This window comes from Bufo bufo, chromosome 8, assembly GCF_905171765.1.
Source record: "Bufo bufo chromosome 8, aBufBuf1.1, whole genome shotgun sequence".
Classification (NCBI taxonomy): Eukaryota; Metazoa; Chordata; class Amphibia; order Anura; family Bufonidae; genus Bufo; species Bufo bufo.
In genome coordinates, this window is record NC_053396.1 from 4494727 (window position 1) to 4519866 (window position 25140).

Below are 25140 nucleotides of genomic sequence, written 5' to 3' on the forward strand. Positions count from 1 at the left end.
TGTGTGATACTGCCTGCTGAGCTGTGTATCTAATCCTATCCTGTGTGATACTGTCTGCTGAGCTGTGTATCTAATCCTATCCTGTGTGATACTGTCTGCTGAGCTGTGTATCTAATCCTATCCTGTGTGATACTGCCTGCTGAGCTGTGTATCTAATCCTATCCTGTGTGATACTGCCTGCTGAGCTGTGTATCTAATCCTATCCTGTGTGATGCAGTAATGCTCGTGTTTGCGGTCATCACGTCTGTGTACATATATGTGAACATGTTTGTATGTTGCAGGGATCTGGGATGGCGTGTAGCAGGCAGTGTATTATACTGACGCCATCCTTTCATGGCGGCCTGGCGGGAGGCATCGCTTCCAGTGCTGTCAGGGTATTCGGCGCACTTTCTCTTAGCTGCTGACAGCTGTCACAGCAGAGAAAATATGAAAACAAGAACCCCCACCATCCGCTGTACAACTCTGCCAAACAGGCCGCAGTGTACGCCCGCACTCGGGAGGCTTATCCTGTGCACACCTGACAAGGCTCGTCTGAGGGCCAAGTAAGGAATATAGGGCCACACAAGATCCACCTAGAGAAATGGCCAGATAGATGTCTCAGCAGCACATGATGGGGGGTGTAGTGCTTTAGGCTTCTCTGAGACAGTATCACAGTTTTAGATACAGCAGCTCAGCAGACGGTATCATATCCTATACATCTCCTTCCCCCCGGTGGGTTCCTATACATCTCCTTCCCCCCGGTGGGTTCCTATACATCTCCTTCCCCCCGGTGGGTTCCTGTACATCTCCTTCCCCCTGGTAGGTTCCTGTACATCTCCTTCCCCCCGGTGGGTTCCTGTACATCTCCTTCCCCCCGGTGGGTTCCTATACATCTCCTTCCCCCCGGTGGGTTCCTGTACATCTCCTTCCCCCTGGTAGGTTCCTGTACATCTCCTTCCCCCCGGTGGGTTCCTGTACATCTCCTTCCCCCCGGTGGGTTCCTATACATCTCCTTCCCCCCGGTGGGTTCCTGTACATCTCCTTCCCCCCGGTGGGTTCCTATACATCTCCTTCCCCCCGGTGGGTTCCTTTTACATCTCCTTCCCCCCGGTAGGTTCCTGTACATCTCCTTCCCCCCGGTGGGTTCCTATACATCTCCTTCCCCCCGGTGGGTTCCTATACATCTCCTTCCCCCCGGTGGGTTCCTGTACATCTCCTTCCCCCTGGTAGGTTCCTGTACATCTCCTTCCCCCCGGTGGGTTCCTGTACATCTCCTTCCCCCCGGTGGGTTCCTATACATCTCCTTCCCCCCGGTGGGTTCCTGTACATCTCCTTCCCCCCGGTGGGTTCCTATACATCTCCTTCCCCCCGGTGGGTTCCTGTACATCTCCTTCCCCCCGGTGGGTTCCTTTTACATCTCCTTCCCCCCGGTAGGTTCCTGTACATCTCCTTCCCCCCGGTGGGTTCCTATACATCTCCTTCCCCCCGGTGGGTTCCTATACATCTCCTTCCCCCCGGTGGGTTCCTGTACATCTCCTTCCCCCCGGTGGGTTCCTGTACATCTCCTTCCCCCCGGTGGGTTCCTATACATCTCCTTCCCCCTGGTGGGTTCCTATGCATTTCCTTCCCCCCCGGTGGGTTCCTATACATCTCCTTCCCCCTGGTGGGTTCCTATGCATTTCCTTCCCCCCCCCCGGTGGGTTCCTATACATTTCCTTCCCCCCCCCCCCGGTGGGTTCCTATACATCTCCTTTCCCCCCCGGTGGGTTCCTATGCATCTCTTTCGCCCGTGTAGGTTCCTATACATCTCCTTCCCCCTAGTGAGTTCTTATACATCTCCTTCCTCCTGGTGGGTTCCTATACATCTCCTTCCCCCCCGGTGGGTTCCTGTACATCTCCTTCCCCCCGGTGGGTTCCTATACATCTCCTTCCCCCCGGTGGGTTCCTGTACATCTCCTTCCCCCCGGTGGGTTCCTATACATCTCCTTCCCCCCGGTGGGTTCCTGTACATCTCCTTCCCCCCGGTGGGTTCCTTTTACATCTCCTTCCCCCCGGTAGGTTCCTGTACATCTCCTTCCCCCCGGTGGGTTCCTATACATCTCCTTCCCCCCGGTGGGTTCCTATACATCTCCTTCCCCCCGGTGGGTTCCTGTACATCTCCTTCCCCCCGGTGGGTTCCTATACATCTCCTTCCCCCTGGTGGGTTCCTATGCATTTCCTTCCCCCCCGGTGGGTTCCTATACATCTCCTTCCCCCTGGTGGGTTCCTATGCATTTCCTCCCCCCCCCCCCCCCGGTGGGTTCCTATACATTTCCTTCCCCCCCCCCCGGTGGGTTCCTATACATCTCCTTTCCCCCCCGGTGGGTTCCTATGCATCTCTTTCGCCCGTGTAGGTTCCTATACATCTCCTTCCCCCTAGTGAGTTCTTATACATCTCCTTCCTCCTGGTGGGTTCCTATACATCTCCTTCCCCCCCGGTGGGTTCCTGTACATCTCCTTTCCCCCCCGGTGGGTTCCTATACATCTCCTTTCTCCCCCGGTGGGTTCCTATACATCTCCTTCCCCCTGGTGGGTTCCTGTACATCTCCTTTCCCCCCGGTGGGTTCCTATACATCTCTTTCCCCCCCGGTGGGTTCCTATACATCTCCTTCCCCCTGGTGGGTTCCTGTACATCTCCTTTCCCCCCCGGTGGGTTCCTATACATCTCTTTCCCCCCCGGTGGGTTCCTATACATCTCCTTTCCCCCCGGTGGGTTCCTATAAATCTCCTTCCCCCTGGTGGGTTCCTGTACATCTCTTTCCCCCCCGGTGGGTTCCTATACATCTCTTTCCCCCCCGGTGGGTTCCTATACATCTCCTTTCCCCCCCGGTGGGTTCCTATACATCTCCTTTCCCCCCCGGTGGGTTCCTATACATCTCCTTCCCCCTTGTAGGTTCCTGTACATCTCCTTCCCCCTGGTGGGTTCCTGTACATCTCCTTTCCCCCCGGTGGGTTCCTGTACATCTCCTTTCCCCCCGTGGGTTCCTATACATCTCCTTCTCCCCGGTCCGGACCTGTCATCTCCAGTCTCCATTTCCTGCAGTTAATTTTACCATTGACTTTCGTGGACTCTGAAGGGAGTAATTTTGGAGACGCTGGAGATGGGAAGGCTTTAACCCACTCACCCCGGCAGATTATTTTGCGCCTGGTTTAGCACAATATCTCTCCTGACAACTCCCGTCCTTAATAAGCTTTCAAGATGTCAGCTAGGTCAGCAGCAAACGGAGATCTCAGCTGGATGGACGGGGTGCAGGCGATTTACTGACGTCTCACTGCCACCACGTGGTCTGTGACATGGACACTGTCCTACCGACACCCGACTAGGTAGTCATCACGTCAAGTGGTTCGGATAATGAGGGCATTATTTTATAGAAAATACCCCGACAACTAAAATCTCACTTTTAGGGAGGAGATCTTGTTTAAAAATGTGTGTAATGTTAATTCAAAGAGAATCCTTTCCTGGTTTCTATTGTACCTGTTTCTGGGAAAGCTGGATGATCATCAAGGTTAGAAAAACATGGCGGCTTTCTTCCCCTAGCTGCCCCACAACTCTCCATGGGGTTGAGCTGCAGTACCGCGCACAACCTGTGGACAGCCGTAGCACTGCTTAATGTGAGTGTACAGTGGTGGTCTGCAACCCGTGCATAACTACCACTCTGCCATGCATGCTGGGAGTTGTAGTTTTGCAAATGGAAAATCCTGGGTTACAGATCAGTGTCAATGTACATCTAGGAACAGTTGCCTGGGAAAGTTGGATGTCAACTCCTGAAGGCTGCTGGGGCATGCTGGGGGTTGTAGTTTTTCAACAACTGAAAAATTCCAGGTTAGAAATGCCAGTATCAATGTAAATCGAGAAATGGCTGCCATTCAGGTGCCTGGGAAAGCGGGGCATGCTGGGAGTTGTAGTTTAGCAACAGCTCGAGAAACCGTAGGCATGGAACGCCTGCTTTCCCAGAATATGTACTTAACCCCTTAGTGACCACGCACATTTTTATTTTTTTTAATGCATTCCAAGAGCTATAACTTTTTTTTGTTTTTTCATCAATGTACTTGTAGGAGGTCTTATTTTTTTTGCGGGACAAGTTCTAGTTTTTAATGCACCATTTTGGGTACATGCTAAAACCCCCTATGGGTGTATTAGTGGTCACCAAGGGGTTAAAGGGGAAATGTCCCTGCTTTCCTACGTTCGCAGGCCCGGCGTTGGCTCGGTGCTCAGAACCCACCAAGTTAGAGGCTTCGTGTCCAACATAGTTTAACATTGTTCTGACAGGCGGAGAATTAACCTGTCACTCCGCTCGGCTGCCTCCCAAAGCTGGCGGACACTTATCTAAATGAGCAGTTATCCTCGGGAGAGAGATACTTTCAGCTCCGTCGCCTGGCGTAGCGCTCTCCATCACGACGTGAGCCCGCGAGCCTCCCAATCAGGGCCGTTTTAAATAGTATTATTTCCTAAGCGCTTATGCTTGGCCGAAAGTGAGAGTGAAGTAGAAGCATAAAGGGAGGGGAGGCGAGGAGGGGGGTCTATAGAGAACCGTTATTTCAGGCCCTTCTCCTCCATGCCTCCTCTCCTTCTCCTTGGCTTTAATTACAGCCTTCCTGCGGGAGTCCGGTGGGCTCGAGACGGTGAAGCGATCAGTTCTTGAAACCTGTCATTTCAGCCTCTTCAAAAAAGAGGAATCTACACATTTTCACCACAAGGTGCGGAGTGGTCTGTCTTTGCCCCCAGCGGGGTAGTAATGACACACACACTTTGCAGCAAGCTGAGAGTGAATGAAGTCCGTCTGCAGTTCTACTGTCACGGGCCTCATTAATGGTGTCATTTTACAGCAATTTGGGCTTCACGTATCCTTGTCTTTTTCTCTTTTCTTTCTCCCTTCCCCCCCCCCGCCTGGGAAAAAAACCCAAAAAACTATGGTTAGGTATCTACGAGACGCCGGCTGGAACCATCCTGCACCACGCACATTTGGACATCGAGACGTTCACCATGGACCGAGAGGTGCGGAGGATCAAGCAGGAGCTGTCACTGAGGTTCTCCGAGCAGGTCTACAATGGTAGGTGACCCGCGCGTCTCCAGGGTTTCCCGTGTCACTGGCTTGTCAACAGAGTGACATCATCTTATAAAGACGCCGCTTGTCATGTCTGCGTAGAGCAGAAATGACGTCTCTGAGGCTTAAAGGCGCATTCCAAAATAAACCTCCATTGAAACATCTACTGGGTCCCACATTCTGCAATGATTGATATCATAATATATCTTTATAACGGTCAGAGGTCCATTTGATTGACATAGAGCTTCAAATCCTCTGCATTACGTTAGATGAAAAAATCCTGGTTCCTGCAGTCACCACTAGGGGAAGCTCACTGCAGACAGATTTATTATTGAGTTCAATGTACAAACAGTATACAGTTAGCTCCCTCTAGTGGTGGTTGTATAATCTGTATGTAGTGAGCTCCCTCTAGTGGTGGCTGTATAATCTGTATGTAGTGAGCTCCCTCTAGTGGTGACTGTATAATCTGTATGTAGTGAGCTCCCTCTAGTGGTGGCTGTATAATCTGTATGTAGTGAGCTCCCTCTAGTGGTGGCTGTATAATCTGTATGTAGTGAGCTCCCTCTAGTGGTGGCTGTATAATCTGTATACAGTGAGCTCCCTCTAGTGGTGGCTGTATAATCTGTATGTAGTGAGCTCCCTCTAGTGATGGCTGTATAATCTGTATGTAGTGAGCTCCCTCTAGTGGTGGCTGTATAATCTGTATGTAGTGAGCTCCCTCTAGTGGTGGCTGTATAATCTGTATGTAGTGAGCTCCCTCTAGTGGTGGCTATATAATCTGTACACAGTGAGCTCCCTCTAGTGGTGGCTGTATAATCTGTATGTAGTGAGCTCCCTCTAGTGGTGGCTGTATAATCTGTATGTAGTGAGCTCTATCTAGTGGTGGCTGTATAATCTGTATGTAGTGAGCTCCCTCTAGTGGTGGTTGTATAATCTGTATGTAGTGAGCTCCCTCTAGTGGTGGCTTCATTATCTGTATGTAGTGAGCTCCCTCTAGTGGTGGCTGTATAATCTGTATGTAGTGAGCTCTATCTAGTGGTGGCTGTATAATCTGTACGTAGTGAGCTCCCTCTAGTGGTGGCTTCATTATCTGTATGTAGTGAGCTCCCTCTAGTGGTGGCTGTATAATCTGTACGTAGTGAGCTCCCTCTAGTGGTGGCTGTATAATCTGTATGTAGTGAGCTCCCTCTAGTGATGGCTGTATAATCTGTATGTAGTGAGCTCCCTCTAGTGGTGGCTGTATTATCTGTATGTAGTGAGCTCATTCTGTATACAGTGAGCTCCCCCTGGTGGTGGCACACAGCATTTTATCATCTAACGCTATGTTTATGGATGGAATTTGGAGCTCTGTGTCAGAGAAACTGAGCTCTAACCATCATAAAGATATATTAAATAAGGACTTCCCTTTTGTCTGACAAGTTCAACAACTTTTAAATGTATAAAATGTTTAAGATCTCTGGCCTACCTGAGCTTTTGTATCAGTGTAGGCAGTTTTTGGTAAGCTAAATATAACCACAGTCCAAATCTCTCCCCAGCCTTCCAAAAAGGACACTCTACTGGCCCTTTCTTCAAGACCTGCCCCCTTTAGGTCACATGACTTTCATAACAAAAAACAAAACAAACAGCGCCCGATCTCCTTCCTTATCAGAGGATATTGAAAAGAAAGGATTTTCCATCTTAGAACGGCTTCTTCTGCTTTTCTCCTCAGTGATGTAACTATTCTGCTTGCTCTGAGGTTGCTATGGCAGCATCCATTAGAGGACTTCCTGTCATATGACCTGCACTTTTATGAATGTGCTGTTAGGAGTGGAGGTCACATGACAGGAAGCCCATGCTAAGTTAGTCTATTTATGCCACCAGGGCAACGCCAGAGCAAGCGCGATAGTCTGCAGTAATGAAGAGACAGGGAGAAAAAGAAAAAGACAAGGTGATTTTTGCATGTTTATTTGCCATCTATGAACTGTTTTAGTACAGAAGGGGCAGATTTAGGCAGTAGGAAGGCTCTTCCCCAGACCATACGCACCTCCTCTGTTATCATTAGTTCTATGCAGCCTTTTCCCAACCAATATGTCTGCCATTACTGCTCCCTCAGGGGTCATTACCCATCTTTCCCTGACTCCCTGAGTGAGAAGTCAGTCTGGTTCTACAATTATACACGGGGAATGGACGGGGAAGCTCTAGAACGTCAGTAAAGCTGGGTGACAACTCTTGTGGGGCCTTGAATGTCTGCCATTCTGGTTGTCAGCCAGCTAATAGAAGGGGAAGTGCTCTTCAGGGACTTTTTCTTTTGCCGTGTTACATAAAGCTTCTTTTCTGTCTGCGTCCAGTTAATTGATCAGGTCGCATAGCCCTGGGGAGCGGCCGCGATGCTGGAGACTTAGGGACAGATGTGCTCTGGTATTCCTTTCCCGGGAGGAAAGTGGAAGTCCTTTCTTCTGACTGTGACTAATGTTACCTTAGGAGAATGCTGTGGAAGGTGAGCTCACCTGAGCCGGCTCCCAGCGAGCACCCGTCCATATGGCCCCTGATTCCTGACCCTGATAAGGCGCGAGGTCAGGCCGCAGCCTGGCGTCTTTCATCCAGGGCCCTAGCTCAGCTCTGCTTTTCTAGGATTACAATCCCCATGTTTCAAGTCACCGCCGCCCTTATTCCCGCGGTTCACGGACGGCGGTAATTGGAGCGCAGGGTGCAACCATTTCCAGAAAATAACCCCGATTTCACATTGAAGAAAATGGAGGCTAAAAGTGAAATGACGCGCCGGCTGCTCCCAGGGAAAGCGATATTGTGACACAATCCGCTAACATTCACTAATACGGTTTGGAAGGAAAATGATCGCGGACGTTTTTTTCCCCCCTCGTCTTCATATTGTAAACTCTGCAGTGTCAGAGGCATAGGAAGGATATCAGGGTCACCTATTATGTGCTACAAAATACCGCCAGATATTCACAAAATTATATTCTGTATCACAAAACAGAATTTCAACAGCACAAAAGTGCAAATTTGTTACAACCCGTGTCACGGAATGATACTTTGTATCTATTTCCATGGAATAATTAGGCAGAATTCATCCAATTCTTGTACAGAGATCCTACGCTGCCCTGTAGAAACTCCAATAATCTGGCATGTCCTGCCCAGCTAGCGAGTCTTCCGGTTCGGTGCCAGACTGATGGAATTTTCCAGACACAGTTCTAGGTGCACATTATCATCTATAGATTATCTCAACCACATAGGTAAATACCCGGGGGTCCCGGAGTTGCGCTCTCATCGGTTCTCCGATCTCATCCGCAGGTTACTGGTACAGCCCTGAGTGCGATTTTGTCCGTTCCTGTATCTCCAAGTCCCAGGAGCTGGTGGAAGGCAAGGTGCAGGTGTCTGTGCTGAAGGGGCAGGTCTACATGCTGGGCCGAGAGTCGCCCCAGTCTCTGTATAACGAGGAGTTGGTCAGGTAAGATGCAATCACTTTCTGCGCAGCGTAAGGGTCTATTCACACGCAGTAGATGTGTTGAAGAAATTTATGTAGTGAGCTCCCTCTAGTGGTGGCTGCATCCATCTGAATGGGATTCCTTTGGTGGCAAGCAGATGGCTTACTGGAAGCCCCATGAAGATGAATGGGACAGTCGTAAAAATTCACCCGTAGCGGCATCTCCTGTCACATTAAGGGGGTTGTCTGGTTTCAGTGGTGCACCTGACAAAGCTAGCGATTGGCTGCAGCGGTCACGTGATGTCACCGCTGCAGCCTTGCCTGGAGAACTGGGGCAGTGGCCTATTCTTCATTTCAGGCACATCCCCGGGATTGTCCAGTGTCCTTCTCAAACCAGAAAACCCCATAAATAGCTGGAAGATGCAAGAAGAAACAGGCTTGTAACATCCCATCATCAGCTCTCTTGGTTCATTTTTCTCCTGTCACCTCTCCTCTTGATAATGGCAATGAGAGGCGGGGCCAGACTACACAGCGCCTATCTGTGTAGTCTGGACCCGCCCCCTCACAGCTGTTTTTCGTCATCAGCTCTCTTGGTTCATTTTTCTCCTGCCGCCTCTCCTCTTGATAATGGCAAAGAGAGGCGGCGCCAGACTATACAGCGCCTACCTGTGTAGTCTGGTCCCACCCCCTCACAGCTGTTTTTTGGCATCAGCTCTCTCGGTTCATTTTTCTCCTGCCGTCTCTCCTCTTGATAATGGCAATGAGAGGCGGGGCCAGACTACAAAGCGCCTATCTGTGTAGTCTGGACCCGCCCCCTCACAGCTGTTTTTTGTCATCAGCTCTCTTGCTTTATTTTTCTCCTGCCACCTCTCCTCTTGATAATGGCAATGAGAGGCGGGGCCAGACTACAAAGCGCCTATCTGTGTAGTCTGGACCCGCCCCCTCACAGCTGTTTTTCTGCAGTTGACCACTCACACTACTGTGCAGCAAGCAACTTAGGGGATGGGGCTGCAGGAGGCAAATGAGGCACCAAAGCTAATCTGTTAAATGATTAAAGGCAGTTTTAAAGTGAACCTGCACCTTAACACAAAAATAAGGTGTCTACACTGGTTAGTATGAGACTATGTAAGAAGTGTATGTTTATAGTGGGTGTTATAATATCCTCCGCCTTTCAGGAGCGGGATTGGACGGTGCCATCATCTTGTATGGTTTTTAGCTACCGAGTCGGCCATGATGATTTAGTCTTACCTACCCCTGCCCCAGGATTTCCCACGATCTGTGGACGGGCCTACAGCAGATATCCCACCTCTGTTTATTTTACCTGAGCTGAGGGCTCTCCAATTATCTCCACCGCCTACTTACCTTGGTGCCCCCCCCCTCCTTCCCTTCCACCCCCTCCTGTCCGTTTCCAAATTATCGGCTTCTCAATCCACATCCATCCCCTCTCATTATGTCACTCTCGCTCTTGGGGAGATGAGATGAATAAAGTGAAAAGAGTGGGGGGAAAAAAAAAAAAAAAACAACAACAAGCCGCTAAAGCGAGCGCGATCACAGAGACGGCTTTTATACTCGCCGCGTCTCCAACCATTTGCCTTTCTTCTTCTTGACTTTTGCATCTTTGCTTTGAAAGCTTTTGAATGACAGCGTAACGGGAAGCGGGGGGAACGAGCATGCTGCTACAACCAGCGCCGGGTGGAAATGCCTCCGCTCAGTGGGTATAAAGTAATGTAATTATAGAGCAGGTCAGAGTCACTTCAATGAGCAAAAATAAAAGGCGCCGCTTTTCTTCTGTGTCTCTTTCCTTCATACTTTACTTTCACGTCAAGGGAGGTAAAATCATTCTCCAGGCTTTTTTTTTTTTTTTTTTTGGTGGTAATTTCTATGGTGAAAGGGTTTGGGGTAGGCGCTGGAGCTGGCGCGGCATGCCGGCGGTTTCGGTTTACAATTCCTATGTTTCAGTCTCTCCCTTTATTGTAAGTGTGATACTAATGGCGACCAGGAAACGAGATGGGAAAAAAGGGGGAGGGGGGGTTCTTAAAGAGCCGCCCCCTTAACTAGAACAATTGCTATTCTGTATACATGGCTGCCATTGTCACCCAGCTTTCCCAGTGATCCCCCCCCCTATGGATATCTGCCATTCCGGATTATGAGAAAGTCAGAGCTGTCATCGGGATCCGACTGGTTGTAAGTTAATTCTTCTCGACCAGTATGGCTGCCATTACCCATCTGGCCACTCACCATGACCCCCCTGCCCAGTTATATAGTTCTATACCCCCAGATCCCACAGTGACAGATCTGCCATTCGGGGGCACGGTAAAGCTGAATGTCAACCAGTATGGCCACCCAGCTTTCCCAGACCTCTGAATGGCAGGTATTACATCTGCACTGCCTGGGGTTTGGAAAAGCTGGGTGACACCCCCTGCTCCAGCGGTTTCATGTGTTCCTCTTCTTCCCCCCCACAGCATGGACAAGCAGGGAGATTACGAGCCATGCGATGCCTCTGGATTCATCAGGATTAATGCCGTCAGGTGAGGTTTATTCTGGTTTGCGGTACAGTACATTACATATAACGTTTTGCAGCAGAGCAGTAAAGTAAAAACGTGTGCCCTGTTTAGTTGCTATGGGCAACACTGACAAAGTAAAGGAGACCACGCGTGTGCAGACTGGAGTAGTCATCCACAGTGACCAATCAGATTCCAAATTTTATTTCATCCATATTTGCTAATACTTTTCCCCAAACCCCTCCCCCTTTGGTGTATGCTCCGCCCCTTTTCATGATGTGCCACGCCCTTTCAGGGCGGCTTTCTGGAAGCATGCAGCCATCCATGCGCTGTGCCAGAGGTTCGTCAACTCCTCCAGGATGGCGTTATCTCATTGGTTGCTATGGGCAACAACTCCAGCCACTAATTCCCACCCGCCATGCTGACGCTTTCCAACAAATCACCGGACCGCCTTTATCTGACCTTGTCACCCTTAGCGACCAATCGGAGCACGGCTTTCACTTCCCAGCCTCTGGATAAAATGAAAGCTGCCTTGTGATTGGTTGCTATGGGGGACGAGGCCTGTTAGACCAACACGGTTATTTTTTGTCCGGCCGTCAGCCGCCATTTGTGCAGGATCAAGCATGCCGCAGATGCAAACGTACCCTTAAAGGGGTCCTCTCACTTCAGCAAATGGCATTTATCATGTTGATGCAGTTAATAGAAGCCACTTACTAATGTATTGTGATTCTCCATATTGCCTCCTTTGCTGGAATGATTCATTTTTCCATCACATTATACACGGCATGTTTCCATGGTTACGACCACCTTGTAAACCAGCATCGGTGGTCGTGCTTCCACACTGTAGTAAAAAGCACCGACCTATGTGCACTCCCACGTTCCTGGCCACCGGAGAGGCTGGCACTTAGTCCTATATTGTGCAAGCAGGACCACCAAGAATGGATTACAGGGTGATCGTAACCATGGAAACGAGCCGTGTATAATGTGATACAAAAAGAATGGGGTTTAGTAAATAGGGGGCCCAGATATCATCATGGCAGATGCACTGATGCAGGGGTTTGCCACCTCTAAGCATGGGAGGTTCTGAGCATGGGAGGGTCCTGGTCTGATCTGAGCATGGGGGGGAGGGGAGATCCTGATCTTAGCATGGGGGTCATATCTGAGCAATGGGGAGAGTCCTGGTCTGGGCAATGGGGAGAGTCCTGGTCTGGGCAATGGGGTCTGATCTGAGCATGGGGGGGGGCGAGATCTGAAAAGGTGGGAGATCTGAGCATAGGAGGTTCTGATCTGAGCATGGGCAGAGTCCTGGTCTGATCTGAGCATGTGGGGGGGTCCTGATCTGAGCAATGGGGGTCTGATCTGAGCATGGTGGTTTGATCTGAGCATGGGGGGGCAGATCTGAGCATGGGGGGATCTGAGCATTGGGGGGGGATTTGAGCATGGGGGTTCAGATTTGAGCATGGGGGGCATATCTGATCATGGGGGTCTTGTTTGAGCATGGGAGGTCAGATCTGAGAAGGGCGAGATCTGAGCATGGGAGGGATTTGAGCATGGGGGTTCAGATTTGAGCATGGGGGTTCAGGTCTGAGCATGGGGGTTCAGGTCTGAGCATGGGTTGGTCAGGTCTGAGCATGGGTTGGTCAGGTCTGAGCATGGGTTGGTCAGGTCTGAGCATGGGTTGGTCAGGTCTGAGCATGGGTTGGTCAGGTCTGAGCATGGGTTGGTCAGGTCTGAGCATGGGTTGGTCAGGTCTGAGCATGGGTTGGTCAGGTCTGAGCATGGGTTGGTCAGGTCTGAGCATGGGTTGGTCAGGTCTGAGCATGGGTTGGTCAGGTCTGAGCATGGGTTGGTCAGGTCTGAGCATGGGTTGGTCAGGTCTGAGCATGGGTTGGTCAGGTCTGAGCATGGGTTGGTCAGGTCTGAGCATGGGTTGGTCAGGTCTGAGCATGGGTTGGTCAGGTCTGAGCATGGGTTGGTCAGGTCTGAGCATGGGTTGGTCAGGTCTGAGCATGGGTTGGTCAGGTCTGAGCATGGGTTGGTCAGGTCTGAGCATGGGTTGGTCAGGTCTGAGCATGGGTTGGTCAGGTCTGAGCATGGGTTGGTCAGGTCTGAGCATGGGTTGGTCAGGTCTGAGCATGGGTTGGTCAGGTCTGAGCATGGGGGGGGGGGGGGGGGTCCTGATCTGAGCATGGGCAGAGTCCTAGTCTGATCTGAGCATGGGGGGGGGGGTCCTGATCTGAGCAATGGGGGTCTTGTCTGAGCATTGGGGGTTCAGATTTGAGCATGGGGGTTCAGATTTGAGCATGGGGGGTCAGATTTGAGCATGGGTTGGTCAGGTCTGAGCATGGGGGGAGATCTGAGCATGGGGGGGGGGGGGGGGGAGATCTGAGCACTGAGGGTCTGACACTGGGAGTCTGATTTGTGTTGTCTGATCCGAGCATTGGGGTCTTATTTTAGGTCAGATGAGGATTGAGGATCTGATTTAGGAATCTGATCTGAGGTCTGATGACAAATTATATTTTTTCTCTTATTTTTTTTGTTAAAACCTAGGTGCATCTTGTAGGGCGAAAAATACGGTGACTTGTGTGTAAATGTATAGCTTGTGGCCCCTGGTAGTGTCTGTAAGGTTGTGGCTCTTTGTGTCTGTAAGGTTGGCCACCCCTGCACTGATGTATATAGATGTTCCCGGGGCTTGATGTAGAGCCCATACATACAGAACCTGCACATGAAGGGGTGGTTACGTGGTTGGTGGCTCCACCTGGTGACCGCGCTGATAGGGTTAACCCTCCGTCAGGGTCTCCGCAGCATTTACATAAAAAGCCTTCTCTCCATTAATTGGCTTTCTTCAAGGCTCTGAGCGGCTGGTGATCGGCCTTCGCCTTCCCGTCTTCCAAGGCGTTTCGGAATAATAATACCCCCCCATCTGTAATAACGCGCTCCCTCGACTTATTAACAAATACAATTGACCTTGTGCCTCATTTGCATTGACTTATATGAATGCCTCGACCTTTCGCTAATTGACTCCTCCTCTCCCCCTCCTTTGTTTTCTCCTCTGTGGTTTTCACAGGTTAAAAGAATATCACCGATTGGGGAAGAAGGTCACAGCAAAATGAGAAGAAGAAAAAAAAAAGCGAACAAAGCCGCGGCGAAGGAAGAGGAGTGCGGCGGCCGCGAGCTTCTTGTTCCCAGCCCGTTTCTACTTCCCCGCAGTCACTGATTGGTCGCAGAGATCAATGAAAATGTTTTGTGCAGTAAATCGCAGGTTAGACAAGTCCGACTTCTGTAAGAAGAGCAATTACTGGAGGTTGCGTGGGGTGTAAGGGGTTAACAGCGCAGATATTAAAAGGAAATCATTTCTGGAGAGTCAATTAAAAATAAATAAAAGCCGTGAATTCAGTGTGATTGTGCATGGCGGCGACGTCGGCGGTTACTGGCGGGTAAAGGGCTGTTCAGGGGATCGGAGCTGAAAACCGGATTGTTGTGTTAATAGAGTAAATGAAAGAAGAGATGTCAAAGGGACGGACGGATAGAAAGACGGAAAGCAGATAGATATGAGATACATAGATGGATATAAGATAGATAGATAGATAGAAAGACAGAAAGCAGATAGATAGAAAGACAGAAAGCAGACAGATAGATAGATAGATAGATATTGGATGGATATAAGACGATAGATAGATATGAGATACATAGATGGATATAAGATAGATAGATGGATGGATAGAAAGACGGAAAGCAGACAGATAGATAGATAGATAGATAGATATTGGATAGAAAGACGGAAAGCAGATAGATAGATATTGGATAGAAAGACAGAAAGCAGACAGATAGATAGATAGATATTGGATGGATATAAGACGATAGATAGATATGAGATACATAGATGGATATAAGATAGATAGATGGATGGATAGAAAGACGGAAAGCAGACAGATAGATAGATAGATAGATAGATATTGGATAGAAAGACGGAAAGCAGATAGATAGATATTGGATAGAAAGACGGAAAGCAGACAGATAGATAGATATTGGATGGATAGATAGATAGATATTGGATAAAAAGACAGAAAGCAGATAGATATAAGACAATAGATAGACAGATAGATATAAGACAATAGATAGATAGATGATGATATGAGATACACATAGACAGATATGAGACATAGACAGATATGAGACAGATGATAGATATGAGATACATAGATACTGTAGATAGATGTGTCCAAATCCCTTAATAAATGTGGTCTGTGGATTCATATATATGTGGGGGGGGGGGGGGGGTGCACGGAATTATCAGAGGACACAAGGAAACACTGACACCAAAAAGATGAGAAATCATTGTGAAACAATAAAAAAAAATAATCATTTTGAAGGCTATAGAGATTCTACTCATTCTGTTGGTCTTTATTACACATGTTCCACAGTCTTTGTTCCGCAGCCTTCGCCGTCAGAGCGTCTGTGACCATTTCCTTCTGCTTTACAGTGAAGTCCGTCAGGGAGCTGCTCTGACGGCTCCATCTGCCGCTCTGAACTCCTGACCGCTCCCTACAGCTCAAGTCTTATCAGACCGTGGTGAGTGTTCAGGAGCCGTCAGAGCAGCTCCCTGACGGACTCACAAAGCAAAGGCTGTAGAGCTAAAACTGTTGAAAATCTTTAATAAAAACCAATTGAAAAAATGATTTTTAGCCCAAAATGAGTAGAATGCGATCAGACGACTGCCTCCAAAGGTGAAATTGGCCTTTACGGCTTGATCCATTTTAACAGGGATTATAACGCCCATCTGTGGAGCTGCGTCCATGACATTCCCTAAGGCCTCATGCACACGACCGTGACGTTTTTTGCGGTCCGCAAACAACGGAAGGTGCCCGTGTTGCCTTCCGCAATTTGCGGAGCGGAACAGGCGCCGGCAATATAAATGCCTATTCTTGTCCGCAAAGCGCGGACAAGAATAGGACATGTTATATTTTTTTTTAGCGGGGCCGCGGAACGGAGCCACGGATGCGGCCCCATTGAAATGAATGGGTCCGCATCCGAGCCGCCAAAACAGCAGCTTGGATGCGGACCCAAACAATGGTCGTGTGCATGAGGCCTTACTCCGACGTCCGATCTCCTGAGAAATCTGATAATCCGACACCTGGGAGTGGCCGAAAATCCTGCACATCTGATCATACGGGATTAAAGGGATATTTCCCCCATAATACACTGTGTACACATTCCTTACATACTGCCTCATAGGGGGAAAATGAGGAAAAAAGTAAATCTGAAATCATCCCTTAAAGGGCAAGAGTCCTAGTTGCAGGAAGCAATGATCCTTCAGAACTGGATGTTTCCAGGCATTAGTACTAGTCAGTGCACTCGTACAGACTGACATGCAGAGCGCCGCACTGACCTTTTCACGCGTCGTCACCCCCCCCCCCCCCCCCACCGCCTCCTGACAGCTCCCACAGGCCGTGTCATCAGGAATGCATTATAGCCTAAGGACCCCTTTAAGGCTCTGTGGTTATCAAGTATTCCTCGCCTAATAGGAAGCTCTGCAACTTTCTAATAGACGTGGTGTTTCAATTCCATTTTCAAGATCTCTGCTTGCTGTTGGTGAATGGAACCTTTCTCCTTTACATCTAAAGATCGAATACTGCTTACAGAGGAGGGTTAGTTAGAGTGCATCTAGGCCAGGGATCAGCAACTACAACTCTCATCATGCAAACATGCTCGGCTGTTCTTCTACCTCCCATAGAGCTGAATGAAGCATTCTGGGAGTTGTAGTTCCTGGAGTGCCGGAGGTTGCTGATCCCTGATCTAGGCCATGCTCTGTGAAGTGAACACCGCAGCAGTGCCAATCCCTCTCCTGTTTGTTACAATGTGTCGGCACAGATGACGTGTTTAGTCAGGATATCATTGTAACAAGCTCTCAGAAGTGTTAGGTCAGGACTGGATTCTCGGATGTTACGTCGGTGGACGTCTCCGCTCTCTTGCGACGAGAGGCAGCGAGCAGGAGCGGCGGCTGCATTTGTCATTTTCTTGGTTATCACCCACAAGTTGTCCCATTATGTGCCCTGTGCAGAGCGGGTCAGGGCCCCCTGCTGGCGCACATCTCGCCTCCCGGCGCGGCGGATTCCCAGGCTGATCTGTAAGCCTGTCAGGCCTCGTGAGATGACCTCGATCAATATCTCATCTCGGGGCCTCTCCTAGCGGAAGTGATAGTCTATTGCCCGGCTCTAATGGATCCTCTCTACTGGAAGAGGCTAATCTCCCTCAGCTGCTCCGTCACCGCAGGTGTCCTGGATCTGCGCAAGGTGCCACCGTCCTCACCGGGGCCGCCGGGGGAGAGAATAGGACATGAGCGGCCGCCCGGCGACAGCGGACCCAGCCGACCAGATAACACCTTTTTAATGGCTCCTTTATAGGTTAACCCTGCGGCTGCTGGGCAGAAAACAATCTATACACAATATGTATCTATACGTGAACGACTCCGGGAACAGTATACCATGTAATAGTACAGAGTGCGCTGCTGAGCTGTGTATCTAAGCCTGGCATGTGTGATACAGTCCTATGGGCATCTGTATCTCATCCTATTAACTGCAAGAATATTTTCTAGATCTAATCCAAATATGTGTGATACAATCTGCATAAGTGCTGTATCTAAGCTTATCATATGTGGTACTGCCCGAAGAGCCGATGTATCTACCCTGATTACCTGTGATACTATCTGCTCAGCTGGTGTATCTAAGCTTCCATGTGTGATACTTTATGCTCAGCTATGTTTCTACTCCTATGATCTGCGATGCTGTATCTAAGCCTATCCTGTATGATACTGTGTGCTGAGCTGTGTATCTAATCCTATCCTGTGTGATACTGCCTGCTGAGCTGTGTATCTAATCCTATCCTGTGTGATACTGTCTGCTGAGCTGTGTATCTAATCCCATCATGTGTGATACTGTCTGCTGAGCGGTGTATCTAATCCTATCCTGTGTGATACTGTCTGCTGAGCTGTGTATCTAATCCTATCCTGTGTGATACTGTCTGCTGAGCTGTGTATCTAATCCTATCCTGTGTGATACTGTCTGCTGAGCTGTGTATCTAATCCTATCCTGTGTGATACTGTCTGCTGAGCTGTGTATCTAATCCTATCCTGTGTGATACTGTCTGCTGAGCTGTGTATCTAATCCTATCCTGTGTGATGCTGTGTATCTAATCCTCTCCTGTGTGATACTGTCTGCTGAGCTGTGTATCTAATCCTATCCTGTGTGATACTGTCTGCTGAGCTGTGTATCTAATCCTATCCTGTGTGATACAGCCTGCTGAGCTGTGTATCTAATCCTATCCTGTGTGATACGGTCTGCTGAGCTGTGTATCTAATCCTATCCTGTGTGATACTGCCTGCTGAGCTGTGTATCTAATCCTATCCTGTGTGATACTGTCTGCTGAGCTGTGTATCTAATCCCATCATGTGTGATACTGTCTGCTGAGCGGTGTATCTAATCCTATCCTGTGTGATACTGTCTGCTGAGCTGTGTATCTAATCCTATCCTGTGTGATACTGTCTGCTGAGCTGTGTATCTAATCCTATCCTGTGTGATACTGTCTGCTGAGCTGTGTATCTAATCCTATCCTGTGTGATACTGTCTGCTGAGCTGTGTATCTAATCCTATTCTGTGTGATACTGTCTGCTGAGCTGTGTATCTAATCCTATCCTGTGTGATACTGTCTGCTGAGCTGTGTATCTAATCCTATCCTGTGTGATACTGTCTGCTGAGCTGTGTATCTAATCCTATCCTGGGTGATACTGTCTGCTGAGCTGTGTATCTAATCCTATCCTGTGTGATGCTGTGTATCTAATCCTCTCCTGTGTGATACTGTCTGCTGAGCTGTGTATCTAATCCTATCCTGTGTGATACTGCCTGCTGAGCTGTGTATCTAATTCTACCCTGTGTGATACTGCCTGCTGAGCTGTGTATCTAATCCTATCCTGTGTGATACTGTCTGCTGAGCTGTGTATCTAATCCTATCCTGTGTGATACAGCCTGCTGAGCTGTGTATCTAATCCTATCCTGTGTGATACGGTCTGCTGAGCTGTGTATCTAATCCTATCCTGTGTGATACGGTCTGCTGAGCTGTGTATCTAATCCTATCCTGTGTGATACTGCCTGCTGAGCTGTGTATCTAATCCTACCCTGTGTGATACTGTCTGCTGTATCTAATCCTATCCTGTGTGATACAGCCTGCTTAGCCTCTTATCTCATCTGGTCGGCTGTGGTACTGCCACTATCTGGCCAGTGCAGAAGTTTGGGCGCCCCGCCCCTGTGGCGCCCCGCTGCGCTCTGTAGATGAGTCTAACAAGGTGTCTTTGTGTGGGCTGCGGTGCGGCCGGCTCCGTCTTCTTCTCAGGCCCCGTTACAGTCCCCTGAAAGGCCACATTATGTGCATGCCTCGGGGACAGGCATCTGGAGGGGGGTGCTCCTTTTTTAAGTGAGACTTTGCAGGGTAAATACACACACACCAGTCCACACATCACAAGGCGGCCGCCCCAGGGGACAGCATTCATACATACAGTGTACAAAGATGACAAGGACTTCATAGAAGGAGCAGGGGCCGCCACGTCCATCTGGACCCTGAGTGCGAGGGGCTTAGAAAACACTCTGACAGTTCCCAGCCCCTCTCACCTGCCCTACTGACCCAGGGGCAAGTGGCGGGGAGGGAGAAGGGGCCGCTGCTGAGAAGCATTACACAGGTAACGTTTTGTACCTTGTATATAGGGGAGGGGGGGGGCACAGGTAGGAGCGGAGGTCACGACCACTGACCCCAGACCTTATCACTGCTGCTAATTCATGTCCAGGGAAACCTCATCCTGCAGCAGCAACACTGACCATACATGAAGGGCCACTAACCTGCCACATAGGGGCCAAAGACTAGGCTGCCATTTATATGGTGCCAATTATATATAGCCCCCTGCACCCCGGACTGAACCCCAACTCAGCTGAGCAGCTGCAAAGACATAGGGGGAATTATATGTACATACACAGTGCGTGCAGAACTTATCATCCTGTATTAAGCCTCATTCACACCTCAGTGTTTCACGGACAGCACGCGTCCCCATTCATTGTAATGTGTGTATTCACACATCAGTGTTTTAGCACGGTCCGTGGATTAGTGTTTTTAGCACAGATGCATGCTCTATTTTGTCCATGTTCACAGATCCATCACACCCATTATAGACTATGGGTCCGTGAAAACCACAAATGCCATCCATGTTTCATGGATCATTAAGAAGAGATTCTTTGAAAATTATTTTTTAGCTGTTCAGTGTCAGTGAAACACGGATGCAACACGTACAGCAAAAAACGGACACATGGACCCTTCACGGATTTGAGCACGGACATGGACGTGTGAATGAGGCTTTATACTCCAGAGCTGCACTCACTATTCTGCTGGTGCAGTTACTGTGTACATACATTACTTATCCTGTGTTACATCCTGTATTATACTCCAGAGCTGCACTCACTATTCTGCTGGTGCAGTCACTGTGTACATACATTACTTATCCTGTACTGATCCTGAGTTACATCCTGTATTATACTCCAGAGCTGCACTCACTATTCTGCTGGTGCAGTCACTGTGTACAGACATTACTTATCCTGTACTGATCCTGAGTTACATCCTGTATTATACTCCAGAGCTGCACTCACTATTCTGCTGGTGCAGTCACTGTGTACATACATTACTTATCCTGTACTGATCCTGAGTTGCATCCTGTATTATACTCCAGAGCTGTACTCACTATTCTGCTGGTGCAGTCACTGTGTACATACATTACTTATCCTGTACTGATCCTGAGTTACATCCTGTATTATACTCCAGAGCTGCGCTCACTATTCTGCTGGTGCAGTCACTGTGTACATACATTACTTATCCTGTACTGATCCTGAGTTACATCCTGTATTATACTCCAGAGCTGCACTCACTATTCTGCTGGTGCAGTCACTGTGTACATACATTACTTATCCTGTACTGATCCTGAGTTACATCCTGTATTATACTCCAGAGCTGCACTCACTATTCTGCTGGTGCAGACACTATGTACATACATTACTTATCCTGTACTGATCCTGAGTTACATCCTGTATTATACTCCAGAGCTGCACTCACTATTCTGCTGGTGCAGTCACTGTGTACATACATTACTTATCCTGTACTGATCCTGAGTTACATCCTGTATTATACTCCAGAGCTGCACTCACTATTCTGCTGGTGCAGTCACTGTGTACATAAATTACTTATCCTGTACTGATCCTGAGTTACATCCTGTATTATACTCCAGAGCTGCACTCACTATTCTGCTGGTGCAGTCACTGTGTACATACATTACTTATCCTGTACTGATCCTGAGTTACAGCCTGTATTATACTCCAGAGCTGCACTCACTATTCTGCTGGTGCAGTCACTGTGTACATACATTACTTATCCTGTACTGATCCTGAGTTGCATCCTGTATTATACTCCAGAGCTGCACTCACTATTCTGCTGGTGCAGTCACTGTGTACATACATTACTTATCCTGTACTGATCCTGAGTTGCATCCTGTATTATACTCCAGAGCTGTACTCACTATTCTGCTGGTGCAGTCACTGTGTACATACATTACTTATCCTGTACTGATCCTGAGTTACATCCTGTATTATACTCCAGAGCTGCGCTCACTATTCTGCTGGTGCAGTCACTGTGTACATACATTACTTATCCTGTACTGATCCTGAGTTACATCCTGTATTATACTCCAGAGCTGCGCTCACTATTCTGCTGGTGCAGTCACTGTGTACATACATTACTTATCCTGTACTGATCCTGAGTTACAGCCTGTATTATACTCCAGAGCTGCACTCACTATTCTGCTGGTGCAGTCACTGTGTACATACATTACTTATCCTGTACTGATCCTGAGTTACATCCTGTATTATACTCCAGAGCTGCACTCACTATTCTGCTGGTGCAGTCACTATGTACATACATTACATTACTTATCCTGTACTGATCCTGAGTTACATCCTGTATTATACTCCAGAGCTGCACTCACTATTCTGCTGGTGCAGTCACTGTGTACATACATTACTTATCCTGTACTGATCCTGAGTTACATCCTGTATTATACTCCAGAGCTGCACTCACTATTCTGCTGGTGCAGTCACTATGTACATACATTACATTACTTATCCTGTTCTGATCCTGAGTTACATCCTGTATTATACTCCAGAGCTGCACTCACTATTCTGCTGGTGAAGTCACTGTGTACATACATTACTTATCCTGTACTGATCCTGAGTTACATCCTGTATTATACTCCAGAGCTGCACTCACTATTCTGCTGGTGCAGTCACTGTGTACATACATTACTTATCCTGTACTGATCCTGAGTTACATCCTGTATTAGACTCCAGAGCTGCACTCACTATTCTGCTGGTGCAGTCACTGTGTACATACATTACTTATCCTGTACTGATCCTGAGTTACATCCTGTATTATACTCCAGAGCTGCACTCACTATTCTGCTGGTGCAGACACTATGTACATACATTACTTATCCTGTACTGATCCTGAGTTACATCCTGTATTATACTCCAGAGCTGCGCTCACTATTCTGCTGGTGCAGTCACTGTGTACATACATTACTTATCCTGTACTGATCCTGAGTTACATCCTGTATTATACTCCAGAGCTGCGCTCACTATTCTGCTGGTGCAGTCACTGTGTACATACATTACTTATCCTGTACTGATCCTGAGTTACATCCTGTATTATACTCCAGAGCTGCGCTCACTATTCTGCTGGTGCAGTCACTGTGTACATACATTACTTATCCTGTACTGATCCTGAGTTACAGCCTGTATTATACTCCAGAGCTGCACTCACTATTCTGCTGGTGCAGTCACTGTGTACATACATTACTTATCCTGTACTGATCCTGAGTTACATCCTGTATTATACTCCAGAGCTGCACTCACTATTCTGCTGGTGCAGTCACTGTGTACATAAATTACTTATCCTGTACTGATCCTGAGTTACATCCTGTATTATACTCCAGAGCTGCACTCACTATTCTGCTGGTGCAGTCACTGTGTACATACATTACTTATCCTGTACTGATCCTGAGTTACAGCCTGTATTATACTCCAGAGCTGCACTCACTATTCTGCTGGTGCAGTCACTGTGTACATACATTACTTATCCTGTACTGATCCTGAGTTGCATCCTGTATTATACTCCAGAGCTGCACTCACTATTCTGCTGGTGCAGTCACTGTGTACATACATTACTTATCCTGTACTGATCCTGAGTTGCATCCTGTATTATACTCCAGAGCTGTACTCACTATTCTGCTGGTGCAGTCACTGTGTACATACATTACTTATCCTGTACTGATCCTGAGTTACATCCTGTATTATACTCCAGAGCTGCGCTCACTATTCTGCTGGTGCAGTCACTGTGTACATACATTACTTATCCTGTACTGATCCTGAGTTACATCCTGTATTATACTCCAGAGCTGCGCTCACTATTCTGCTGGTGCAGTCACTGTGTACATACATTACTTATCCTGTACTGATCCTGAGTTACAGCCTGTATTATACTCCAGAGCTGCACTCACTATTCTGCTGGTGCAGTCACTGTGTACATACATTACTTATCCTGTACTGATCCTGAGTTACATCCTGTATTATACTCCAGAGCTGCACTCACTATTCTGCTGGTGCAATCACTATGTACATACATTACATTACTTATCCTGTACTGATCCTGAGTTACATCCTGTATTATACTCCAGAGCTGCACTCACTATTCTGCTGGTGCAGTCACTGTGTACATACATTACTTATCCTGTACTGATCCTGAGTTACATCCTGTATTATACTCCAGAGCTGCACTCACTATTCTGCTGGTGCAGTCACTATGTACATACATTACATTACTTATCCTGTTCTGATCCTGAGTTACATCCTGTATTATACTCCAGAGCTGCACTCACTATTCTGCTGGTGAAGTCACTGTGTACATACATTACTTATCCTGTACTGATCCTGAGTTACATCCTGTATTATACTCCAGAGCTGCACTCACTATTCTGCTGGTGCAGTCACTGTGTACATACATTACTTATCCTGTACTGATCCTGAGTTACATCCTGTATTATACTCCAGAGCTGCACTCACTATTCTGCTGGTGCAGTCACTGTGTACATACATTACTTATCCTGTACTGATCCTGAGTTACATCCTGTATTATACTCCAGAGCTGCACTCACTATTCTGCTGGTGCAGTCACTGTGTACATACATTGCTTATCCTGTACTGATCCTGAGTTACATCCTGTATTATACTCCAGAGCTGCGCTCACTATTCTGCTGGTGCAGTCACTGTGTACACACATTACTTATGCATAGCCTTGCTGACGGTTTCCACTATCAATCAGCAGTAGTAAGATATTGTCACTCTTTTGTGTTGTATCTGCTTCTTGTAAAGCTGGGTGAATCTCGCATGACCGCCATCACACCCCACATGCTATATGCCCTGGTCACCCAGCTTTCCGAGAACCCGATCTCCTGAACTGTGGAGCAGATCTGCAGCGGTCGCTCAGGGCCCCTCTGCCATTAATGCAGTCGTCTGGTGAATTCTTAACCAGCAGAACTTGTGCTCTTCTGAGCCCTGAGCGCGGTTAACACGGGCGCGCCTTCATTGTGTCACATGACATTGAGCCCCTGCGCTGCTGGACATAACACAGATTTAGTGTCACACAGGAGGCATGTTGGGGGTCACAGGGTCACCCATCCCTCCATTGATCTGTTTTTACCGCCCTCTTCATAGGCTTTTTGCCCCCCAGGCCCGGGTCCCCTGGAGCCATATCACAGTACACTGCGGAGCGCCCTGCACTGGAGGATGCCCAGATGTGAGGCCAAACCTCTGACCTGTAGCAGTCTCCCGGCACATCGATCGCTCCATAAGGCACAGGGGAGGCCGCAGCTCGCACGTCTGAGGGTCCGGAACTATTGATTCGACCTCTGACGTTACTCTACTGTTTATACTGCTTTACATCTTCATCCTCATGTTTGCAAATATCATCAACCGGGGGAAAACAATCTATTGCTTCCAACATAGCCAAAACGGATCCA

The 25140-nt window shown here is 48.3% G+C and overlaps 1 protein-coding gene across 1 annotated transcript in view; it reads left to right on the forward strand.

Moving 5' to 3' along the window:
- Window positions 1–14382, forward strand: part of ASS1 (argininosuccinate synthase 1) — a 78552-nt gene extending 64170 nt beyond the window's left edge. Inside the window, exons 13-16 of the mRNA XM_040404863.1 lie at window positions 4938–5069; window positions 8352–8508; window positions 10947–11012; window positions 14053–14382. Coding sequence (XP_040260797.1) covers window positions 4938–5069; window positions 8352–8508; window positions 10947–11012; window positions 14053–14098 — 401 coding nt within the window. The 3' untranslated portion in view covers window positions 14099–14382. The remainder of the gene's footprint in view (window positions 1–4937; window positions 5070–8351; window positions 8509–10946; window positions 11013–14052) is intronic.
- Window positions 14383–25140: the final 10758 nt, after the last annotated feature.